At 46.1% G+C, this 23,555-nt stretch overlaps 9 protein-coding genes across 14 annotated transcripts; 7 read left to right on the top strand and 2 right to left on the bottom strand.

Moving 5' to 3' along the window:
- The first annotated feature begins 477 nt into the window (after positions 1-477).
- On the top strand, positions 478-3,549 carry FOXG_17481 (uncharacterized protein). Of its 4 annotated transcripts, none has more exons than XM_018397488.1 (3): positions 478-650; positions 728-817; positions 880-3,549. In XM_018397488.1, exon 3 carries the CDS (start codon positions 1,181-1,183, stop codon positions 3,413-3,415), a length of 2,235 nt encoding a protein of 744 aa, XP_018258452.1. In that variant the 5' UTR covers positions 478-650; positions 728-817; positions 880-1,180; the 3' UTR covers positions 3,416-3,549. The 4 variants fall into 4 exon arrangements, with proteins under 4 accessions (XP_018258452.1, XP_018258451.1, XP_018258453.1 ...); XM_018397490.1 differs by having other exon boundaries at positions 623-650; positions 963-3,549; XM_018397487.1 differs by having other exon boundaries at positions 478-817.
- A 1,068-nt stretch (positions 3,550-4,617) lies between these two features.
- On the top strand, positions 4,618-6,322 carry FOXG_17480 (uncharacterized protein). Its single transcript, XM_018397486.1, has one exon. It carries the CDS (start codon positions 4,865-4,867, stop codon positions 5,702-5,704), a length of 840 nt encoding a protein of 279 aa, XP_018258450.1. The 5' UTR covers positions 4,618-4,864; the 3' UTR covers positions 5,705-6,322.
- Positions 6,323-6,425: 103 nt separating this feature from the next.
- On the top strand, positions 6,426-9,850 carry FOXG_17479 (uncharacterized protein). The gene is made up of 2 exons (XM_018397485.1): positions 6,426-6,968; positions 7,020-9,850. The coding sequence occupies exons 1-2, from the start codon at positions 6,684-6,686 to the stop codon at positions 7,518-7,520; spliced, it is 786 nt and encodes a 261-aa protein (XP_018258449.1). The 5' UTR covers positions 6,426-6,683; the 3' UTR covers positions 7,521-9,850.
- On the bottom strand, positions 7,715-9,850 carry FOXG_22811 (uncharacterized protein). Of its 3 annotated transcripts, XM_018403227.1 has the most exons (3): positions 9,525-9,706; positions 9,364-9,423; positions 7,844-9,295 (listed from the first exon to the last, which is right to left on the bottom strand). In XM_018403227.1, exon 3 carries the CDS (start codon positions 9,202-9,204, stop codon positions 8,092-8,094), a length of 1,113 nt encoding a protein of 370 aa, XP_018258448.1. In that variant the 5' UTR covers positions 9,205-9,295; positions 9,364-9,423; positions 9,525-9,706; the 3' UTR covers positions 7,844-8,091. The 3 variants fall into 3 exon arrangements, with proteins under 3 accessions (XP_018258446.1, XP_018258447.1, XP_018258448.1); XM_018403225.1 differs by having other exon boundaries at positions 7,715-9,295; positions 9,364-9,850; XM_018403226.1 differs by having other exon boundaries at positions 7,828-9,423.
- Positions 9,851-11,799: 1,949 nt separating this feature from the next.
- On the top strand, positions 11,800-12,135 carry FOXG_22810 (uncharacterized protein; the record flags this gene model as incomplete). The annotated part of the gene is made up of 1 exon (XM_018403224.1): positions 11,800-12,135. One exon carries the CDS (start codon positions 11,800-11,802, stop codon positions 12,133-12,135), a length of 336 nt encoding a protein of 111 aa, XP_018258445.1.
- Positions 12,136-12,153: 18 nt separating this feature from the next.
- FOXG_22809 (uncharacterized protein) lies at positions 12,154-13,152 on the top strand (the record flags this gene model as incomplete). Its single annotated transcript, XM_018403223.1, has 4 exons — positions 12,154-12,219; positions 12,273-12,690; positions 12,776-12,819; positions 12,880-13,152. 4 exons carry the CDS (start codon positions 12,154-12,156, stop codon positions 13,150-13,152), a joined length of 801 nt encoding a protein of 266 aa, XP_018258444.1.
- Positions 13,153-14,980: 1,828 nt separating this feature from the next.
- On the bottom strand, positions 14,981-16,184 carry FOXG_17478 (uncharacterized protein; the record flags this gene model as incomplete). Its single annotated transcript, XM_018397484.1, has 4 exons — positions 14,981-15,585; positions 15,644-15,869; positions 15,908-15,948; positions 16,001-16,184. 4 exons carry the CDS (start codon positions 16,182-16,184, stop codon positions 14,981-14,983), a joined length of 1,056 nt encoding a protein of 351 aa, XP_018258443.1.
- Positions 16,185-17,256: 1,072 nt separating this feature from the next.
- On the top strand, positions 17,257-19,479 carry FOXG_22808 (uncharacterized protein). Its single transcript, XM_018403222.1, has one exon. The coding sequence runs from the start codon at positions 17,533-17,535 to the stop codon at positions 18,571-18,573; it is 1,041 nt and encodes a 346-aa protein (XP_018258442.1). The 5' UTR covers positions 17,257-17,532; the 3' UTR covers positions 18,574-19,479.
- Positions 19,480-20,254: 775 nt separating this feature from the next.
- FOXG_17477 (uncharacterized protein) lies at positions 20,255-21,336 on the top strand. The gene is made up of 2 exons (XM_018397483.1): positions 20,255-20,571; positions 20,628-21,336. Exons 1-2 carry the CDS (start codon positions 20,544-20,546, stop codon positions 21,227-21,229), a joined length of 630 nt encoding a protein of 209 aa, XP_018258441.1. The 5' UTR covers positions 20,255-20,543; the 3' UTR covers positions 21,230-21,336.
- Positions 21,337-23,555: the final 2,219 nt, after the last annotated feature.

Raw genomic sequence — 23,555 nt, 5'->3', positions numbered from 1 at the left:
TTATACATAGATTCTAGTCTCGGAGATTCTTTAGGTAGTATGCACATGCCTATAAAGTGGTGTAGGAGAGACTTTGTCAATCCTCGAGTAACAACGTACATGTACATCGGTTAACACCCATCGGTTTGATACTAACCATGTTCTTGCAGGAGGGAACTAAGGAGCTGTCTCTGTGTATGCTTACGACCCCATATCATATTTGTTTTTAACCCCAGACTAGGCTGGTATGTCTTGTAGGCTAATGATCAGGCTAATAAAAGTCCGTTTTGTAGTTGTGAACCTATCCCAATCATAGTCTAGTATGGCTCCAGGCATACATTCTTTACAGGCATAAATCATGCCACAAGGTGTATCTGCTAGTGACATGGCAGTGCTTTTGGGCTTACAATCTGTCGTCTTCTCGCCTACCCCACACCACCTTTTCCTGCATTTATCTGCAACCGTCAGATCATATTGCGATCAGATGATATAGGAGCATGCTCCTAACCATCCGCAACTGATTCAAACATAAGTTCTGGAAGTCGCCCCCATGCGGCGATGACGCAATTCACTTTTCACAATGTCTGAATTCGGTAAGAAGCCTTTCGGGCAATGGCAACAGCTACCGACCGGCTGTGACGCATTTGGATCAAACATTCACAACTCCAGCCGTAAGATATCCTGCGAGCTTGCTCTTCCCTCTCATGAAGCAGAAATACCGCCTTTTTCAGCAATTAACTTATCGTAGATCCCAGTAGGTGGGATTTTGGTTCTGGCACGCCATCTTCCACTGGACCTTTTGCTACCACACGCGAATCATTATATGGAGCTTCGGGAGGTAAGATCCCTTTCGCGCCAAGTGTTATTTAGTTATTTATAGTTATCTAATGTCTACCCGAGTAATAAAAAGAGAATACAGCAGCAAACTATAATAAATAACCCTTCTCGCTCAGAGTTTATCATACTAAGTCAAGCTTTTCCAGATCCCGTCAGTTCGCTTGGACCCAGGTTGTCCAGCTCGGCGCCCACATTCCCGCCCACAACAACCGGCACTGGCTGGCTTGAGCATCACAGTAACACACAAGGGTTAACTGTACTCAGCGATCCTGGCACAAGTAATGTCACAAATCATGCCGACCCGACCGGGTTTGGGGGCGGGTTCTTCGGTTCAAGCGCAAAGAAGACGGGCTTCAGCACAGGAATGAGCCCAAGTACAGCCGGGTTCCGCTCAAATGCTTGGACAAGATTCAGGACCCCTACGACCTCCGTTTTCAGCGCTCCGAGTCAGTCTTTTGGTGGTTGGGCCTGGGGAATCCTTGCGACGGATACTTCAAAGCAGCCATTCTCCCCATTTGTTGGAAGTGAGCTAGGCAACAGGCAGAAGAGTTCCTATCAAAATCTTTGCTTCCAAGGTCCATACAAGAACTTCTCACAGGAAGAGCTGAGGCTTGCAGATTATGCCCTCGGTCACCGGTACGGTCCATCATTTGGGTTCGGCGGCCCAAGTTTTGGAACCGGTTTTGGTACATCAATGCAGAGAAGTGCTTCTGGTCCACCTCAGACATTTGGAATCGGCTCCCAACAGGGTGCGTTTGGTACTGGTTTTGGATCCGCTACCACAACCACTTCGCCCTTCGGACAGACCAAGGCCAGCGAAACCTTCGTCTGGGGTCCAAAGTCTCAGGGTCCAAGTGTGTTTGGGACTCAGCCGGACGGTTTTCAAAGGCCAACAAGTAGCCAAAGAGATTTCGGAGTTTCTGGAAGCCCGGGATTCGGTTTTTCTCAACGGCCCTGGTATGGTAGTGCTCCACAAGAGAGTCACACTTCGTGGTCGAGTCCTTCCATTTTCCAGGCCCCAAGTCAACAACAAGCACAAGGATCGACATCTTTTGCTGAAGCACAAAGGCCAAGCAGTAGCCAGCCGCCTACCGGATCTATTTTTAGGACAGATTTGAGCACTGCTCCTAATCCATTTGCATCAGCGGCTACCCAAGTATCCGCTCTTTCAGGGCCCTCAAGCACAAGTCAAAGACCTTGGGTTACTGACAGGTACTCGACTACTCAGGCTGGGCAGCAGGCAACACAATTCCCCAGCACAGAGATGCCAGTTGGTAGGATTCAAGTTCCTCAACCATTCGGTCAACAGACTGAATATGGACAGACTGGCAATCTTTATTACCAGGTTCCTGGAAGGCCTTCTAGTAACACAAGGCTCATTCAGCAACCATTACAAGATGCTAGTCGTGCAACCATTCAACCACAATTGTTCGCCAAAATTGACGAAATTACTGCCTACGGACCACCTTGGCTATTCTTGACGACAGAGGAGAAGCAGCAACAGCAGGACGAAGGCCCCCTGGCCGTGCGGCGGGCAAGCAAGGGTAAACCCAGAAGCCAATCCGTACCCGCTGGATTTTCTTTTAGAAGCCCTAGATTGGCACCTTGTCATATGTCCCTAGGCTCTCCTAGGTCCAGCTTTCGTCATGCTTTGTATCCCGCGTCATACCCAGTCAAAAGAACACTTCTGAGCTCCGACTGGATGGGACCTCCAGACCTAGGCCATGAACTGACCAGGAGCCCATCTAGAAGAGGCTCTGACCAACGTCGCACCGGCGAAGACACAATATCAACCGGCGGCCATAGAAAGGGCTTTAACATAGTCGAGAAATCCCTCTCACAGATCTCTAAGCAGCTAAAGACACTCGAGATTGATCAAGACCGAGGTCGAGATCTATTAGTGAGTTCTTCTAACCGCAGGGGTCAAAAAGAGAGTATCGGCACAACGGCATTAACTGGCATTGCCGACCCCGGTAGGGAAGGAGGGGCAAAGAGCCAAACGCCAGGCACTAAGACTGAAACCAGCGAACATACTAGTAGTCCAACCAGCCCAGGTAACACTCTGGTAATATCAGATCACGAAGCGAATGTGGAACAAAACAAAACGATGAAAGTACAGCGGCCGATTCCCGGCGGCGAGTACTGGATGCGACCTTCAAAGGAAGACATTCTGGCTATGGACAAAGATCAGCGCAAAAGGGTGACGGACTTGACCATGGGCCGGGAGAACGTTGGTGTCATTCGCTTCAAACATCCAGTTGACTTTACGGGCATTGACCTTGAGAGTTTGCTCGGTGGTCTTGTCATACTTGAAAGTCGATCAGCAACGGTCTACCCCGACTCCTTTGGACTCAATTCCCCTCCTGGCGAGGGCCTTAATTTTCCTGCTTCAATTTCCTTGGAAAGTTCGTGGCCTCGAAAGAAGACAAAAGGACAAGATCTGTCAGAGGATGAGGCCAGGCGTCAAGTTGCGAGCCATATTGAGCGCCCGAAAAGCGTTGCGGGAACAAGTTTTCAGAGTTATAGCAAGGAGGATGGAACCTGGACGTTCTCAGTCAATCATTTCTCGACCTACAACCAAGTCATGTGCAATTATTAAATTACTGACTATTTATTTACGATGCCATTTCATGTAATTAGGAATATTTTGGTTGACTGTGAATTAAAACCTTCCTGTCCTCAAATTTTAGAGCTCTAGTGACCAAACCTTCCGGAAGGCCTAACTATTCACGCCACTCTACAACTCACCACTGAGCTCCGCAGCCAGTAAACGCAATATGAAGCGTATACGAACAGATGATCCAGGCTTTCGTTCACGAGATCAAGTGGCTCGTCTATGTATATACTATTTTTACGTTCGATAGGCTTCATAGAATAGTAATTCTGAATGAGTGTCATGTTGATATTGATATTGATACAAAAGAAGTCCATTTCTACCGCCTCGATGCCATGCTAACGTATCCCTTGAGTTATGTTGAACCTCCCGCCAGGTCACAGCAGGGGGTTATAGCCAATTAAAATGCATTGATTAAAAGATACCTGTCGCCCCCTTATTTCAACCTGCGATAGAAGCACCAGCAATTTCTCGATTCATAACTCGCTATATCACATTGCTTATATTCCTAATCTATTAAGAAGTTCTACCTATGTATCTCCTAGAAGATAGTGGGCACATAGGGCCTGGTATGACCGGGAGCATATTGCTCGTCGGTAAGCGGTTCTGATGCGCTCAAATGAACAGAACCGAAGTTTGACAACAGCTGAGGGGCGTGTCCGGACTTTATGATGGGTGTAAGATGCTCGCTATGAGTTTCAGACGACTCTAGAATGTATTTTAGTGTTAGAACCCGAAGACCTTAAATGCCAGGTGAACAAGACATAGGGACGCATCACGGCTTCTTCAATTCAACGTCCCCCCGACGTGCATTCCATGACATGCTTTAGTGTCTGTCTCCTGATAGATCACGAGTTCGTGTATAGATGCAGATCCAAGGTTCACTTACGAGATTTTGATTAATTTCCTCTTCACATTCTCCCCGGAAATTCCTAGTCATCAATGGGTATTCATGTTAGATCCACCACATTGTCATCAGGCCTCCGCACCTCCTTCAGGCTATTAGAGTTCAGACTCGTATGAGCCCCCCCTTTCCTTGGCTGATGCACCCTTACCAGTCGTCTTACGACGTAGTCAGATCAACCGCAACCTTTGGACCCTATATCGCATGTTTCAATGAATCATTTCGTAGTCATGATATAATCTGGAAACCCTATTTCTGTATATTTTACCCTTGTTGAGGTAGAGAGAGTTTGGTGTGCTGCAGCCTATGATCTGATCTAATGGTGGGCCCATCTCTTGTCAACTCTAACGAGTCGGGGGCCTCCGAGCTGCCGAGCCACTGCTACTAATCATCTGATCCGTTGACGAACGTATTCTAGGGTGGGCAGAGGAATATGGACTATATTTATTGCAAACAAGGACCATTTTTCATTGACGTGGGTAAACCAGCGTCGGCCATCTCGCCATTATATGTTCTCAAACTAATTTGCAATGGCTTCATCTCGAAGTGGACTACTTGTGCTCGGTGCCGGCGGCATGGGCCTCGCCATTGCCCGTCGCCTTGGGGCAGGACGCCTCGTTTTTCTTGCCGATAACTCGCCGAAAGTCCTCGATTTTGCTGCATCTTCCCTCCGAAGTGATGGGCACGAAGTACAAACTCATATTGTTGACGTGTCAAGCAATGATTCTGTCAAAAATCTCGCCAAGATCGCTTCCGAGGCGGCTAGGTTGAACGCAGTAGTGAATACCGCTGGTATTTCCCCCGGGATGGGTACTGCTCGAAGGATCTTCGAGGTCAACCTGCTCGGAACAGCTAATGTCATTGACGTCTTCCTTGAGGTTATGCCTCCTGGTTCCTCGTTGATCTCTATTGCAAGTATAGCTGGCTATTTGGTCCAGAAGGCTATTAGTCCTGAGCTGGAGAAGCATCTCGCGACATCCCCAAGAGAACAACTACTAGGTCACGATGCTACCGACCTAGAGGGTTCACCTGAGCTGGCATACGGCATTTCCAAGTGGGGAAACATCGTTCGCATGCAGGCTGCAATTCGACAAGGACAAAAGAAAGGAGTGAGACTGAACACAATCAGTCCGGGTGTGATCATGACGGCAATGATACGAAAGGAGTTAGATTCAGAGTTGGGAGATCGGTTAAGAAAGATGATTCCGGAGACTCCGATTCCCAGAGCCGGCTGCGCTGATGAGGTTGCAAGTCTTGTCGCTTTCTTGTCAGGCCCGGATGCAAGCTTTATTAACGGTGCAGATTTTGTCATCGATGGTGGTGCTACTGCAGCATCCCGGTTTAGCGATCCAATCCTTGAGTTGGTTTAGCAGAACAAGTTATGCAGACGATGAGGCTTCTTGAAGGGTCGTTTTGAACTATAATGTTAGGTTTTCTGAACGAATAATATTTAATACTGAACCGGACGCTGTATTTGGCTTGACTGACTATCTTACCCTTCTCATTACCCTAGTCGGTGTCTGCATGAAGTTGATTGCTACTCATTAGGCTCCGGCGTAACTCGGCTTCTTCCGCATACAATTATCGGCTAATGATCAGAGCCTTTAATCACATAATTTGACATACAGGTAGGGCATTCATATATTCATTTTTGCAAAATAATAGAGATGACAGAACATATTTGATTAGCTCTAAGTTTGCCTGATATCAATGGTTCCCGAGTTTCTTCCTGCAACAATTCAATGACTAGTCTTCATTATGGAACTGGATCGGCCGTCGGGCCCCAGTGAATCCACAGTTTCCTGGTTCATCTGGAAGGGTAAGGTAACAGTTGTGACATGCGGGGCTCATAGCTGCTGCCAGAAAAGAGTTACTCGGCCACACGGTTTGAGGGACGCCAATAACTTGAGAAACAGCTGAATGGGTAAATTATTTTCACGTTCCTAAGTCGATTATTATTGAATATTTTTTGTCATAATCTTCCCACCATGTGGCTTGGTTCAGATCATAGCGGGACTTTAAGTTGCCAGGTTGACGAATGAGCATCTGGGAATTCTGTCTTCGTATACGGAGAGTAACGCGCCTAATATCCTGTGGCTCATGACTACTTAATGACGTAGTAAAGCTGCCATTTCATCATTATTCGACACCGCATCGTCACCATAGCATGATTTACGCTATTACTTATCAGCTGCTTTAGTGCCTTCCTCCCTGGCGCCGAGATTTCATAGGGGGGGATTTCTGCGCGGTCTATTATATTTGCCTTAACAAAGGCTTGCCTATCTCAGTAATGAACCACTCTCAGGCAATCGCCGAAACACGCCGCCAGAGAGATTGGCAGCTTCTACAATGAGTCGACACGTCCTGATCATCGGCGGCCATGGAAGGATTGCTCAGATCCTTACGCAGCAACTACTCAAGAAGTCGTGGACCGTCACTAGTCTCATTCGGAGTCAGGATCAAGTCTCCGAGATCAACAGCCTAGCCACTGCTGACCAGGGAGATTTAAACGTGCTGGTCCGTAATTTGGAACATGTCCACGATACTTCCCAGGCAAGATCGATCCTCGATGAAGTCAAACCACATACCGTTGTTTGGTGCGCTGGAGCAGGTGGGGAGGCAAGGCCTGACCAAGTAAGAAATATGTCAACTCAATCGAATATAACGCCTAATAAACCTCGCTAGACGTTTGCGATCGACCGAGATGCTGCTATTAACTTTATTAAAGCTGCAGTCCAAATGCCGACTGTTAAAAAATTACTTCTTATTTCGTATATTAACTGTCGCCGAGAGCGACCTAGTTGGTGGGATGAGGACGCCTGGATATACGCTCAAGAGATGCAGAGAGGCGGTCTCTTGAGCTACTGTCAAGCTAAATTAGCAGCAGATGAGATACTTCTTCAAGAGGCGTCCACCCGAGCTAACTTCTCGGGGATAAGTCTTCGCCTGGGCATACTGTCGGACGAACCCGCAGGGTTGATCGAGCTTGGAAAAACTACAACGTCGAGGGGTAGTGTTAGCCGGGCATCTGTAGCTGAAGTTATTGTGTCGTTGCTTGAGCATGAGACGGTGCGGACAGCCTGGCTGGATATGCTTGATGGCGCTGAAGATATTGAAACTGCTGTCGAACGTGTAGTCAATGACCGAGAGAATGCGGCTGAGAAAGGAAATCGACCGCAGACCTAGATGGCTGCAACTCGAATCTTGGGTATATGGATGGCACTCAGAGTTTGAGACACGTTGTGATAGTGAGTATAATTACCAGAAAGATAAAAATGAAGATCTCGCTATTTATTCGCGAATAGTTTACACTTGTGAACACAGTCGCAAAATCTACTATTATCCTAGCTGATATCGATGGCTTTAAACAGACTGGCTCGAGGCCATCGAAGTGCAAACGAGCCTGGTACATAACTAGATGCGATATAACCGGAAACAGTGGTGTGTTGTCGGATCAATGCCGATTTATCAATGCCGGGAGAAATGTAAATAGGCTGAGATTTCGCGAGTTCCCTTTATAAGCTACACAAATTGTCTCCATAACATAATAACAGCTATGGCGCAAAATTCTAATTATTTAGACACTATCGCTCTCTGTCCCTTAGTGGGACCTAAAATGCCTTGAAACTTGGTGCAAGCGGCTGCGTAAAGTTAAATCGCAGGTGCGAATAAAAGCGTGTTAATATTTTGGCCTTTTCTTTTTTTCCACCCTGTCTTCGGAACCCTGGTTGACTGCACACGCAAAAGCTGGTTATAGCTACCCTTTATTACCCCAGCAGAGATATCTCTTTATAACATCAACTTGAAAGTTGGTACCGGAATTATTATCCCAGTATTCTTGTCCATTAACATCATAGCGTATACAAAGGAATAAAGGTTGTGCCTCAAAGTCAACGGTATTAGCCAGCATTATAGAGAAAACAAATCGATCATATCCGGGTATTTCGCCAATATTGAATGTCTCATGATCGTATTTAGCTGTAGTTTCCCAAATAGTTTTCCAGAAATCGAATGTAAAACGGCAGACGACTGACTTTTCGAAAGCCAAGTTGGCCACTATAACAGAGCCTAGTATAGCCATTTGATCATTGCAAAGAGATACCCTCTCAAGCCTGACGGGCATGGTTTCACGAGCGGTAGTATGATGAGGGAAGTTAGGGGTAAATAACTCCCATTCATAAAACGATGTCCTTTTTTTGAGACTCTTATATGGGGGTGGGAACAAATCGGTTTCGTCACAATCTGTGACAGGTGATGTATCTTTCCTCACATCGAAGGGACGGTCCATCTCATGAAAATAGATAATATTCTCCAGGGCTGAGTCGAAGCGAACCGATTTGTAAAGCGGGAGTGTGCCTGGAGACCGATGATGACGGCGTGAACGCAGAGCTGGTCGGATCTGTTCATTCGACTTTCTGTGGACGTTGTCGGCATAGGTCCCGAGCACCTCATATTTTCCAGTATATTTTCTCAGCCCTCTTGGTGGGTTGTCATCATATCTGAAAACGCCAGCATGAGGGTTAGCTGCCTGGCGGAGAGGAGACTCTACGCTCTTTCTCTCGTATATGCGAACCGTGCTACTGAGAAGGCCTTTGCTGAAGCTAGAACGGATATTTTGACATCCTTCATCCAGATTCTGGTCGTGATTGTGATTCAGTGGCGATATCCTGTATCGCAAGATATGATTGGTGAGGTCTATGATATCTTGTAGAGTTCTTGGATACTTCTCACAAATCTTTGGAATATGTCCATTATTGTTGCCAGGCAACGTCAAATCACGACGAGATAGAGTCGATATTCCGTCCGCGTCCCAATCCTGAGTTAGAGTAGGGGATTGCAGGTGGGGGATCGATGAGATAGTGGCCGTCATGGCTGGGTCCTTGGCTGAAACCCGCGGAGTCTAAAGGAACCACTGATTTATTACTAACGGCTAAGATTATCGCATATGACTTTTGGTGGCCCTGGGCTGCGTGTCAATGCAGGCTGAGATAATCACAGACTCAAGAAGCTGGGATTCGATATGACTGACATGCAAAGGCACCTCCGTAACAGCCCACCAGGTATTAGACTTTGACAGTCGACCAATGTTCTGCGAACGAGGGATCGTCGTTAATGGCGGAAATAGGTAGCATAGACAATGCCGACGCGAAACCATGTACGCAAGGAACGAGAGGGGAGAGAATTGCATACACGAGATTCAATGGGGAGATATGAGGCCCGAGGTTGGTATAACAGAGGGTCCTGGTGCAGGTAGAAATTCATCATTTGTAGCCAAGGTTATCAATGGCAGGTTTTAGCGCAACCTATAGCTTTGCAAGGGAGGAGTATTTAAGTGTACTAGAATGCCCGTGTAGAGAGAACCTTCAAGATTGACAAATTGCCTCTGGAGATGACCGTGAACTGTTGGCGGATACGTGGCTGTTTCCGAGTGTAGTAACGTCATAAATGGTAAGGAGATGGAGGGTTTTCATCCATTAAACCTAGAATCATGTCATATATTATTGCCTTTATGTCAGATCATCGAATCTGCTTGAAAGTGTGAAATCGCGTTAGTCTGTCTCGACTCATCGCAAACATATGAAGGACCATGAATTCAAAGGATGGTAACTAAGAAATGACATGATGTTTTGTCTGTCGATATCTGACCACCAGTTTGAATGCCGTGGGAAGTTCCTGGAGCAAATGTCATCCCAGCCGCATGATCTGATGAACGAATGAATGGATAGGTGGCTGATTGGCGGCCGCCGCACACTACGAATTGATATGTGCACCACGTTGATTTCTAAATCAAATGTCTTAGCTATTATGTCGCCCAATGTCTAGCCAGCCATTTTCATCGAGCTATTAGGATCTAGGTTTTTATCTAATGTAAGGTAAGGTGTGAGGGAAAGCCCCGTTTGGTCGCTAATAGTCATCGACTTGTTTCATGTCCGACTGCCTTGCACATGTATCAAAATCAACGCACCAGCCCTAACGAGGCCATAATAATTCCAAGTACTCTGTACCGAGGTCGAGACCTATATTCGTTAGATACCACCTAGGAGGTAGGCAATCGTTGGTTCTGGCTGGTGATCAGCTGGATCTTGACTCTAGTCCAGTTTTTAGCTACCGTGGTCAGTTGTCGCTGACACCCAGCTTGTCCCGCACACCATTAACCATACAGGTGAATCTCTACAACGCTCATGCTTCCTTCCTTTTTCTGCAACTTTTTATTATTAACTGTATCAAACGAACCAAAAAAAAAAAAAAAAAACCAGGATCAGCTGTATGGTTTAACATGGTTTAGTTTCCTATTTGACTAGGTATCATGTGATAGTAGGACAATGCTGTGAAATCATTTTTCCAATTCGAAGCCATTGCCCGACCACTTACATGTTTTCACCTCTCACTTTGAAAATCTTTTGACAGCTGCAACGACAGGCTTGGAGAAAAAAATCGTCAGCAGATCTACACCGAAATGGCATCTAAGCCTAAAATTTGTACTGCTCTGTCTCACATATTTAACAGGGATGAACGCTTCGATGCTCTTAGTTAGCTCCATGATTTGACTAGAAACTCGAATTAGTGACCCAACATTGAATCGGTGGCTTCGGATTCGCACTTCCCCGACGCGACTGGCATGGGTCATATCACAACGCCACTCGTGCCCCCGCTTACGACGAGCATATCTTCATGGTAGGTACCCGGGGTACCTCATTGCAAATGGTGAGGCTTAAGGCCTATTATTACTTCAGGAGTACGAACAACCGACGAGATCCTTCAAAAAGAACCTATTAGCATTGACTAAAAAGTGGAACATAATGTCCTTTTCTGACTAGTCTGAAAGCTTGGCTTAAGAATTGCTACATGGGCGACTTATCCGAGTGACGTGCGTTCTGGGGCGGTAGATGCAGGCTGCGTCTACTCTCTTGACATCAGATCATTATATATTCTCAAAAGAATTAAACTAACCACTCTTAGCAGACATGTGTCAGATATTACGTGTATTCGGTCCATTGATGCAGATTAGTATATTCGTGTTGTGTTTTGTTTTAATTCTGTCCCTTGAGGTTTTACCATTTCGGTTGTAATCTTAAAGTATCCCTGCTTGCATGTGAGACCCCAGCATCTGTTCAACAATATATACCCTTGTTAACCTAGATACGTGTAGTGGTTACGTCCCACAAATCATTCGGCGGGTATGATCTGATTCGGAAAGTTTATCCCTTTCCCCTTCAGGACTCACAGCTCCTGTTCAGGCATGTGACACTGCTCTCAATTTCGCTTTCAGAATTAGCAATGCCCGTTGAGCTGAAAAGGTCTTATATACACAGCTGACACTTATTATATCACCTTGGCTCCTGATTCAAGCCCTACACTTTTGGTTTCGAACTCGTCAGCCTTACCACTGTCTGGCCAACCCATTCGTGAGCTTGAGTCCCGCTAGAGATATTTTCTAAGAGCACGGGCCACGACCAGTATCAATATGGCCAACTTGAAGGCCAAGACCGGCCATCCTCATGATGCCTCGAAACATTTACAGGAAAATTACAACAAACAGACACAACTCAATACATACATTTACGAGTATTTCCTTCACAATAGCATGTTTCAATGTGCTCAATCCATTCTCAAGGCCGATTCCGACGTCAGGGTTCAGAGGCACAGCCCTGGCAGTGATCGGCACGACAAAGGCTTGCGACTAAAGAATGCCCTCCGGAATAAGACCATTGACTCCCGCTTAGACTCCACGCACTCAAATCTTCTTCTAGCTCCCAACGTTCCCAATCTATCGCCAGACAGCTGTTTTCTCTATAAATAGTTTTGCCTCTTCTAAGCCATGTTCAACGCTCAAAAGAATGAGAATAGGAGGATTAAAGCATGTCAATATGCCTGTCATATACAGGTATCGCTTCTAGAACACGCTTTCCCTCCTAACATAGCTAACATAATACGTAGCAACAAAACTGGCCAAAGTGGAATATTAGCTGGCCGCAGACCCAAAGCTCCTTACTACTACTGCAGGCTCCAGGCAGTGCCACCCATAACGCCTTCTATAACTCTGGCGAAGTAGGCATAGGTAGCATGACTCCCGCAATCTCAGGTGTCCGAGATTATAGTAGTAGCAATTCAGCCTCGCAGAAATCCCACATGCAACTGACTTCGATGAAGCAGCAAAACGAGAATCAGATAACAGCGCGACAAGGCAGAAGCAGTCTATATCGAAATAATGGAATATCTGGTAGCCAGGGAGGTCAGAGGCCTAGACAAAATTCAAAGCTTTTTCAACAACCCGGTCTACAAACATCAAGACCAGGCGCATTGCCTGATACTACTAAGCAGATAAAACTCGGCACTCAACCAATAAACAACATCAGTGTGTTTTCCTATCTACTTTTTCGGATCTCGCCGTTATCTTGACTCCCTTAATTTTTTTGCCCAATAGCTTACCTACAGTATAGTACTTGATTTCCGGAAAGCAGAAGTAGACGGCCTAGGCGACAATGTAGGTATAGTGCGCATGCATGACTAGACATAAGCCTCTAATTTACGTACTTTTCAACAGTCCAATAGCCAAACGACCCCGCCATCAATAACGGCGAAACAAACATCATTTCAACAGGAAGGGAACACGGATCACAATTGGTCGGTGCAGTGGCAGAACGATTCAAGTGAAAACCAGATTCCCGAGACGTCCCCGCGTGGGGTCCAGGGTACACTGCAAGAACGGTCTCGCCTCCCGCCAGTCCAGCCAGCAGATGCCAACAACAGTGTCAAGCCAAGAAGCACCGTTTCCCCACTGTCACAGACGAGCAAGCCTGCCTTGCCAACTCCATAGCTTAGCAAAGCCGTTCGCGAGAAAATCCCCTTTCCCAAAGGGACTATTCTCAAGAGGAGGGCCACGAACGTCAAAGACGAGGTAATGGGCTTCTTGCATGAGACTGAGTTGCTTCCCCATTGCTAACATCCCGTAGATGATGACTTGTAAGATTCCGAAATTGAACGCTGGCTCTACAGCGACACGCCCCGCGAATGCTGCTCCGAGCCCAGTGCCTCATATCAACCCCGTCGGCATAAGGAAGGATGCCCCAAATTCTAGTCTTTCGCATGCCGTGCTTACGGGACAGCCAGCAGTAGCTCTGCCACTTACACCTGCTTCTATGGCGGCTAACCCACCTTTTGACTTGGTTCAGAGCGCGACATTAAATATAGAAAACTGTAATATGACTGTAAATACCGTTCTATCTCTTTAGGTACTGGTGAGGTGATAGCTAATATGGATGTAGGACTTTGCGAGTTTCCCTACGTTTGAGGATAAAATTGGTGAATTTGATTTGGGTGCTTTCCTAGAAAGTAGCGTTGAAGATGTAGGAGGCTTTCACTTCAACTATTTTCCGTCTAACATAAATACCGATAACATTGACCAAAGTTGACATGTTCATAGCTTCTAGATGTAGCCAATAGACAGCCTATGCCATCTGATTCCCTGTAGACCAATCCTGTTATCTAATCTCTAAGCCCCGGGGGGCTTCCTTGCCCGTGGCCAAGGAAAGTTCTCAGGGCGGTATCATGCCCAGACATATGCGGTCGTTTAATGTGATTTCTGCTATATATCATTGCGACGTTTCAGACACATATGGAGTCTATATCTGCTCACGAAGCGAAGGTGAATCCGGTCAGATGAGGATTCAATAGCACGGAAGGCGCGTCAGGAGTATGGTCAGACACTGTCGTCGGCAGCTGGGGAAGGATGACGTCGTTCCAGAGCTAGTGCGGGATATGAACAGTATCTATGCCAGCTCGAAAAAAAAAGAAAAAAGAAGAAAAAAAGGCACCCTTTGCTGGATACCCCTACGGTGAACAGTCAGCAAGGGATAAGATTAAATCGTCCAAGCTAAGAGACAACTAAGAAGCTCAGCGGCCAAAACATTCTCTACGTTCCCAGAGAACCCTATTATGGCAACTATGTTCTGCATCCCTGCTAACTTTGCCAAGCATTTTACAACTTCCTTACAATTCTACGACCACGACATCATCTGGCAATACCACCATAACACTACTGGGATAGTAAAACGTATTTATCAGGCAAAGGGTCGTATAAGATTCACTTAAGAGGACTAGTGGCTGTTTTAAACAAGACTATCTTGTAGATTTTACTATGAAAGTTGCAGAGAGCGTGTACCTTTAATAAATAAGCGAAGATAGGGGCCGAATTATATCATAGATATCCAAAAGAAGCCTCCAAAGGAAATAAGAATGGTAAGACAAGTTACAATCAGTGAAGGTTAACCACGACGCCGTATTTGTTGCCCTCGCAGATCAGTTCAATTAATATTAATGGACTCGTGTTTCTTGACCATCAGGATAATAATACTTATGATGCCATCTTGGAAGCTGGCGCCGACACTATCCTAATCCATATAGGACGGGAAGCTGAAGGTATGGGAGAACTCGCTAACGCTGTGCTCAGCAAGCTAATACTTCGTCTTTTTATTATCTTTATCGCCCTTTTCTGGCTGTCGAGGTTGTTATTTGGTGTGGTCATAGCTATAGCTTTTAATAGCTCCATGCATAGATGGGCCTTTAACAAAACCTGCAGGAAGGTTCTTCTCAATTGTACCTCCTTCTTGTTCATACCAAGCTCGTCGATGGATATACCACTATGCTTAAATGATGTCTCCGCCAAATGGATTGCTTCCCCTTCCGTTACTAGGACCAGGGAATCTTGGGTTTCTACCAGGGCCAGTGGGATCCCATCGCGCTCCAGGCGGCACTTGAGGATCGAAGCCGGATGATTCATCGCCTCCTTGACCTCCAAATAATAGGTTATCAAAGGTGGGAGGCATAACCGAGCCACCACCGTGTCGAGGTAACCCACCGGTGCACGAACCACGAAGAGGATCATGGGGGCCAAGATCAGGCGGATTCAAGTCATCGTGGCCAATATTGTAAGGCGATTTACCAGGCATTTGAAGGCCGCTTCGTGGAGGCCGGTTCATTTCATACTCATCCTCAAATCCTGGAGGGGGAAAGTCGCCTACTTGATGAGGTCGAGGACGGGCCATCTCAGGGCGTGGAATCGCTGGAGGCGGGAGCATATAGGAGTTTAATATGGGATCACCATGGCAAGGTCGGTTAGGGCCCTGCGCTACATGGGCCCTGCGCTCGGAGCGCGTGTTGACTTCTGCTTCAGCGGGCTCGACATAACCTTCGCTTCGAAGCTTAGGAATTAATTTCTGGATGATGTGGACTTTGAGATCATGAAGTATATCTGTGGAGGGTGTTCAGTATAAGGTAATAGATGAAAGCATCGACAAGGGGGAACACACCAGCGATGGCTAGCTCCGAGGTAAATAAGCCCCGAAGCTTTTCAGCAAGATCACTTCGATCTTCCTCATTGTCCTTAATTGTAATGCTAATGGGGAGTTCATTAGACTTCACGACTTCGCCAACAGATCGCTCAAAACGATGAATGTTGTCATCTCCAACCGCCAGTCCCAGGATCTCGACCTTTTTACCCATGGGATTGACACGGATACTGAAAGCCATGGACGACTGCTTATACGAGTATAAAAAGCTATAAGAGCCAAAACCCGAGTTCCATTGTGGCGGTAGGCGAGGAGCCAACGATTAGCTATTGCTTTGGTGTCAGCTAAGACATGGTGGGGATGGAAGGGGATACTTACGTAGTTTCTTGTCCTCGTCAAAACTTTGAAGCTTGAATCCAAGAGCGGCCAAGTAGGAATGAATGAGGAGAGCGATGGCTTCGTAGGACGATGCGAGATCCGATGAGTTATCGCTGGGAGGATGTGTAGGGAGAGCGTCTGCCATGCCACTGAGGATGGCGGTGACACTGAGGTGTTCTGGCATTATGGAGTGTGATGTCTTTAATGTTGAGTTCTTGATAGCGTTGATGAGTGGGATATTTTGTTGCTAAATACCTAGTAGGTAAGGTATGTAGTGGAGGAGATGCAAGTCAGAAGTTATTCCACGTGAGGTTTGGAGCCTGCATCATGAAGTAGTTGCCTCTCAGCCCAATATATGGATCCTTTGGGCATCACAGGGCAGTGATACTGAGGCAGTAGCGGGGCGTTTTGCAAGTTAAAATGCGATGCCTGGATCGGGCCCTGGCCATCTTATACCTAAAGGAGCATACTTCAAATTACATGTAGATACTATGAGATTAGCCAGGTAAATGGGTTTTGGTAGTGGAAACTCTCATTTAAAGGTATCAGGTACGACCACCAAGTCTAGGCACAAAATGCTACAATGTGCAGCAAGATGTAAGGATCCAGCAAGCCAACGCCGCAGAATACATACATTTACACATACACACTGCAACAATAACAGATAAGGTACCGATTGGGCATAATGATTATATGTTATTTATAAGAATTTCCATGTTAGGCGTTTCGGTAATTTGCTGCATCACCCTCATGACGATGCTTACGTGATACCACTCTGTTGGCAACGAAATGTTTCAAGATGAGCTTGTTGGGAAGTAGTCCGCCTGCCATTGTAGACACTTCTTAGGAAACTATGACCCACAAAAATGTATGGAACTCTTTCATAGCTCGTTGTTCTGACAGCCAACTGCCAAGGGTGTATATAGTATTAGTTTTAAGCTCAACAGGACTCCACATGATCTGATATGATGATCTGAAGTGGCGGGTGCCTTCAAATGCAGCGCTAGGAATACCTGAGTAGGGAGCAGTAGGGTTATGTAAATGATCTGACCTCTAGACGGCGTTTTTGGCATTGTAATAATGACGTGCTTCCTTATCAACTTTACTATCCATGATCTGATGGTCAATACCTAGAGACGGTGTCTCCTGACCGCGGTCTTACCCCGCAATCGCCATTACGCCACTACGCCATTACGCCATTATAGACCTTAGGCCCAGTGAGTCGTGGTGACGGGGCTGTCTAAATGGCATTATGTGATAATTTTCTGTGGGCCCAGTCACATGATCCAGTCAAGCAAGACCCAACACCAACAGCTAGGTGAGAGGATAGCTGTCTGATCCACCACCATTTCGTCATGTCTATTCTTGAATGGTTCCCACTAAGCGTCGAGGCCATGCCATTTTGCCACCTTAGTGTACCTAACTCTGGATATATTGTCCCGTTTTATACAAATCAACATGCCCATCTTAAACACCAAAGAGGAACAAACGGCCTCGTTCTCACATATTCTTGTTTACTATCCATATAAAACATGCCTTTAGGTCTGGAAAGCTGTCCAGAACCTGTTGTCGAATGTATTGTTCAGATGCTAGACCTCGACGATATTTGCAATCTTCGCCTCACCTGCAAATCACTTGCCTTGAGATCCTCTCAGTATCGTTTCAGGACGTTCTTTCGTTCGAAACACATCAAGCTTATGGTTGATGCTCTACGGACATTCGCTGAGGGTATTCAAGTTGGGGGTCTTCAATCTCTAATCCAGCACCTGTATCTTGTAGGTATCGTTGATGAATGCGGAAGCCGGAAACCAGGGAGGCAAAATTATTGGCAAAATGAAGAAACGCGGAGGACGCAAGAAGTCAATCTACTTAGCCAAGCATTCAACGGGCTTGCAAAATACAGCAAGAACGGAAGTCCTCGGTTGCTTACACTACGAGTAGCCATTGTCCGTAACGGCGAAGAAACAACCTTACCTGCCGATTCAGGGCCTTTACTCCCCTTGCAGAAGAGTGTGTGGCTACGCACAATGCACACGTTTGATACGGTTGTATCTGCATTAGCCGCGAGCAGCTTGCGCATTGACAGCCTCAACCTCTTCAGCGAACCGGACATGCATTGCTCTAGCTTGGCGTGCGATCAAATCAATGCAATCGAGTGGAATGACTCTGGTTTTGCTAAGACTTTGGCAACCCTAAGGTCATTATCAATAAGCCTCTCCACTCGGGTTTTCGCGTTTCCTAGAGCTCTACAAGAGAACAAACAGGACGTGGGGCGATCCTCCAAGAGGGATGCGGCTGAGGTACAAGCAGAGGCTGAAGATGAAAACGACTTTGTCGGCCTTTCAAGACTCCTTCGGCTATGCAACCAACTTGAAAACTTGGAAATAAATTATCTTCGGGTCCCAATAGGTTATTCGGCCTTAGTCGGTCATTTCTACTACGAAACCATTCTACAGCGCATAGTCGAACTCGATAGGCTGCCCATCCTAAAGCGTTGCAAGTTTTCTGGGATTTCTGCCAAAGAGGCGGATCTGCTTGGATTTATTCAGCGGGCACGAGTCCGTGAGCTATAACTCGAGAAGGTGATACTATGTACAGGAACATTTCGGTCAACCTTCGATTACTGTACCAGCAGGGCGGCAAGTATGACGAACCTACATTTTGACACTTTATATGAGACTTTATATGATAGTCATTATGTTGAGCAAAGGATTTTTTTTGCCGGTGGCGGAAAGTCTCGAACAGGCTTTCCTTCCGCATCCGCTACTGAAAGGCTGGACCGAGAAGAGGAGAATGTTAGGACTTCTATTATTTACTATATCTCACCACGAACGCCGATCGACAATCCATGGATCCCACAATGGGGGAGGTTCAGGCGCACGGAAAATGGCACATGATTGTGAAGATCTGGTTTTTATTCGCTTCTTCCTTTCCGCAACAGAAGTCTCTGATGAAATGTACGTTGCAGCGCAGAGCACACTGAACCTGTCATGGTTCTAACCGTGTGAAATAAATAACCCCTGTCAGTCATGGTGAATAATACCCTTCCTTCCAGCCTGAGCAAAGATCGTGCCACCGACCAAGATGTGAGTATGCTGCCTCAGTGTTTCGATAGACATGGTGGCGATGAATATGGCGGAAATTCTATTTTGAGGGGCGTATAATTCAATTGTAGAAGTCGGATCCTTCGTCTGTGCAAATAGTCACTAGTGCATATCGACTTTTCATCGCTGTAAGCCACTCGTAGAAGGCAGCGGCGGTCTGTTGACGAGAGGCAATCTGGCGGTGTCGTGACACCGGACACGGAGAGGAGAGTTATAGAGCGTGTTGTCTTAGAGAGGAACGGGATGAGGTGATAGGAGAATCAGACTGTTAGTGGAAAACTGTTGGTAATTTCTAGGCTAGTGTTGTCTTTTTGTTGACCAGCAGAGGTTATACGGTCTAGGCAGTACAACAAGACGGCATTGTGAAAAGGTTAAATTAATCTTTCACATATCAATTTGGCCTGATCATAGTCAATTTTGATGGACTGAGGAATCAAGGATCTTGCCAATCAGAGTCAGATGACGGCTAGAAGGGCATTCGCAAAGTTTGACGCGCATCCGGCTTGTTCCATGTTGCCTGTCATCTCCTCTTCATCAATCACATGATTATTCCGTGGGCGGTTTTGAAAAGTAGATTTTAGTGGTCGAATTCTCACGACACTTTCCAATAACCACGGCATCTTTTGCGATAAGCCGCATACACTACGAATTCCAGCAATCCAGTTCGTGTTATCATGCTAAAATAAACCGCCTGCTCAGCTGTTTTCGCCAAAGTTGTTGTCAATACGTTCGATCAAAGTTAATAGGCTAGCAGCAAATAATGTCATCTCATCTACTCAAGGTGTATTGTAATGACACTCCATCTGACGCATCAAACTTCAGCTAAAGGTATGGACCTGTCTAGACCGCCATCCAGACAAAGCTTCGTTGACCAAGCCGAGGACCGGCCCGGGGTCGACCGCCCAACCCGGTTCCTCCATGGAGTTATCTTTACTCTGATAACTAATCAATGGGTGGACAAAACTCTGGAGGCGTGGAGGTGTCCGACCGTCAAGACATACGATCGATCTAAACTTGCTCACATCAGTCGATAGGATCTACGATTCGCCACTATCTTGATATGTAGTCCGTTATTGGCCCTGGAATTTCCGTCGAGAGTAAGCCATAAGATAGAATGGTAGAATTCATTTGTACAATGTCAGTTGCTCCTGGATGATATCGTGAACTTCATGACAAAACATTATAATTCATCTGATGTTCCTTTTGAAAGATTCATTAAAGTCCCCAACCGACTTAAAGCCCTAGCCATAACGCCCAAATGGCAACCGTGGAGGTTGATGGTATCCTTGACAGCCTTGCCCAAGGGTATGATGAATCCCAGTTTCAAGTAAGTTGCTCAAAGACTACTATTTACAGTCGGTAATACAGAGTAGTATGTGGGCATTACGCCTTCGCCTAATCTGACTTTGAGTGACCAGTGCAATGATAATTGTCTACAGATGCCTCCTGATTGCTCATCGGGGCAGGGTGAGTTTATTCCAGCCTGACAGCTAGAGCCACTACTTACAGGATCATAACAACAGCCACTATCAAGAATCATATAACGAATATGAATGAGAATTTGACTTCTGAGCACCTTAACAACACATTCGGGTCATCTTGGCTTTCTGATTTACTGGAAGCCGATCTCTTTACGACCTACCAACCAAGTCTTGAGATGAACCTTGACTATATCTGCCCCGATACCAACAAAGAACCGCTGAGGGAGGCAACGAGTGGGCCATTGACTCTTCCTGAACAGGAGAGTAGCCCATCGGATCAACAAACCCCCAGCAAGAGTATTTCACTTCCTGCTCCCGACGTTCAACTTCGATCAGCATCGCGTGATTCAAAGAATCGCAAGCGTCGTGGCGCAGCTCCCAGCAATCAAGCACACGCCCGAGCAAGCCATAACCTTGTCGAGAAACATTACCGTGCCCGACTCAAGACGCAATTTGAAAGGCTTCTCGCAGTTCTGCCAGCGGCGCAGGCACTTAGCCTTGCTGACAGGGATACGGCAGCCAACCTTGGCCAGGTTCTTAGCAGAGGGCAAGTATTGGATATGGCAAGGAATCACATCCTCGAGTTAGAAGGAAAGCTTGAGGTTATACTGAATAAGAGAAGGGGCGGCTATTATGTATCATGATGGACACAAGGCAAGCAATTTACAATATGGGCACGGCATGGAAACCTTGTCATGGTGACCGTGTGATCTGAGATGAAAATCATTTTTGTTCAGGGCCATCAGATGATTTTAAGAGCAATTAGTCCACGACTTTTAACTTTTATCATGATGAAAAACATATTCAAAAAGGTACTTTTCGAAGCGCGATCTATGGTCTTGAAAGCGGTAGACTATCACTGGTCGCGAGCAGGCAATCAACAAAGTCATATTTACAGCTTTGATATCCTGATATATATAACTTATAGAGTAACGTACAAGATAAGTGTGCGGGTTAGTTAAGTGTGCAGGACAGAAATCCCTCAACCTTACATCTAACCATCTAATCAATTAGTTCTGAACTGCCTAGCATATCACAAACTAACAATGAAGTTAATATGTTTTTTTCACTTCGTTCCTATCAGGCAGATCCAAACTAAGTCTCCGACGAAAGGTTATAGAGCTTTTCATCATATGCTCTATTTCTCGAATATAATCCCTCTTAAGGGCCTAAAGCACCTGAAGCCAAGAGGCTGAAGTAGGCGAGACATATGTGCCGGCATATAAAGTGTAATATTACTATTCTCCTTAATATAGCTCAACGTCGACAGAATGTTGACTTTGGTAGCCATCGAGGATTAGAAGACGATAGATACCAATTGCTTGCTTTAATAAATATTAGTTCAAGTGTTTTACCTACTTGAGACCTGAATTGTTATCTGTCTAGCAATTTTGGGTCGTTGCGATAGCCTAATCGCCCGGAATGTTGCATTCTTGGTACTAATTCTGAAGGTGATTTTGGCCTGCAACAACGATAAACGGCTCGATAGCCCAGCCTGCCGCATAAATCGCTTGGATTACCGTAACCCATTCCCGCTTTCTAGCTTGTAAATTTATAGGTCGTCCATGCCTCTCTATATATGTAATGACCATACTGATTGAGAAAACGCCCATCATAAAGCCGGTCCCATCAAAGTTCCAGATATTATCGGAGTGGATACTTGTGGGGGGCAGACTCCTGTTAGATACGCACGAATACGATTGGATGAGTGTATCAAAAAGTGCGGGCTAGAATGTGACAATGTTATGGTTCAATTCCCCCTCCTTTTCTGGATACAATGATAATATTGCCATAAAGGAAAGCGGAGCCCATTCCCAGCCACCAATCTAACAGGTGTGTTGTTCACCCACAAATCATATCAGCCTAACTTTGTAGCCTATGGCATCAGGTGTCGTGCTTGACTCCTTGGGTGAGGTCATAGTGATGCCACGGTCCTATAGCGCCCCCAGGTTGAGCACAATATCCTTGGGTCTTATAGTTGACGCTCGATCATATAATACGATGAGTTGCTCACATATTAGTGGCTTGATCTCCACCAAAGCAATCGTATAACCCAAGTGTGAGTGAAACATACATCTCAGATGAGTATGACTGACCGAAGTCAAGATTTAAGGCGTCCACGTCGGCTGTCGGCCAAGCCCGAATATTTCTGTGGAGTAAGGGTAACTACATCGGACTAGGCTAGACATATCAAACGGTGCTGAATAATCCCCCGATATTCCTAGCTCAGGATAAACAAGTGAGTTGTCCACCGGCCAATAAGAGGTCACTTACCTTCCACCTCAAAGCTAAAGACAAACGCATCGTCTTCATGACAACAAGTATTTACAGTGAGGCTGCAGCCTTGCAGACCTTGATAGAAGGTACGTCCGCTTTCCCCGGCCAGGTTGCTAAGCTCTAACCCCCCAGCGAACCTGCGGGTGTTATACCCAATGCACCAAATGGAGGTCGTGACATACAAGGACGGCGGCGGTCAGATATACGCATGCGTAGTCGGGGTGCCGAGTCACCGTGAGTGGTACGTGGGAGAGATCGAGATTCTGCACAAGGGCGAGCCTGGAAATCCGCCATTGGGTTTCAAGCACTCGCTGGAGAGTGTTTTCCGCGAAACTCAGGACTTATTGGGGGCTCAACTACAAAGACAATATCGCACGGGGAGATGAAACTTGACTGCATTATATTGTATTCCTGATATGTGATTGTGAAATGTATAAGTACTCCGCGATGTTAGCTTGCTCCCAGTTCAAGTACGCTCTCTCTAAGTGATTGTCAATACAAGATAAGCCAGCTCAATTACGAAATGAGCCATAACTCTGTCATTCTTAAAACGGCCTTTCAGCATCAACACATTTCCCAAAGTCTGGTTTCCCTTCTCGATTCGTCTCTAGTAGTTCAATTGCGTTGTGTATCTAAATTCAAACCTCTACCTGGAGAGTATCTGATATGGATGTTGGTCATTCTTGGTTACTA

The sequence above is a fragment of the Fusarium oxysporum genome, genomic scaffold (genome assembly GCF_000149955.1).
Source record: "Fusarium oxysporum f. sp. lycopersici 4287 supercont2.50 genomic scaffold, whole genome shotgun sequence".
NCBI classification, from domain to species: Eukaryota; Fungi; Ascomycota; class Sordariomycetes; order Hypocreales; family Nectriaceae; genus Fusarium; species Fusarium oxysporum.
This window is presented reverse-complemented; position numbering and strand designations above follow the sequence as displayed.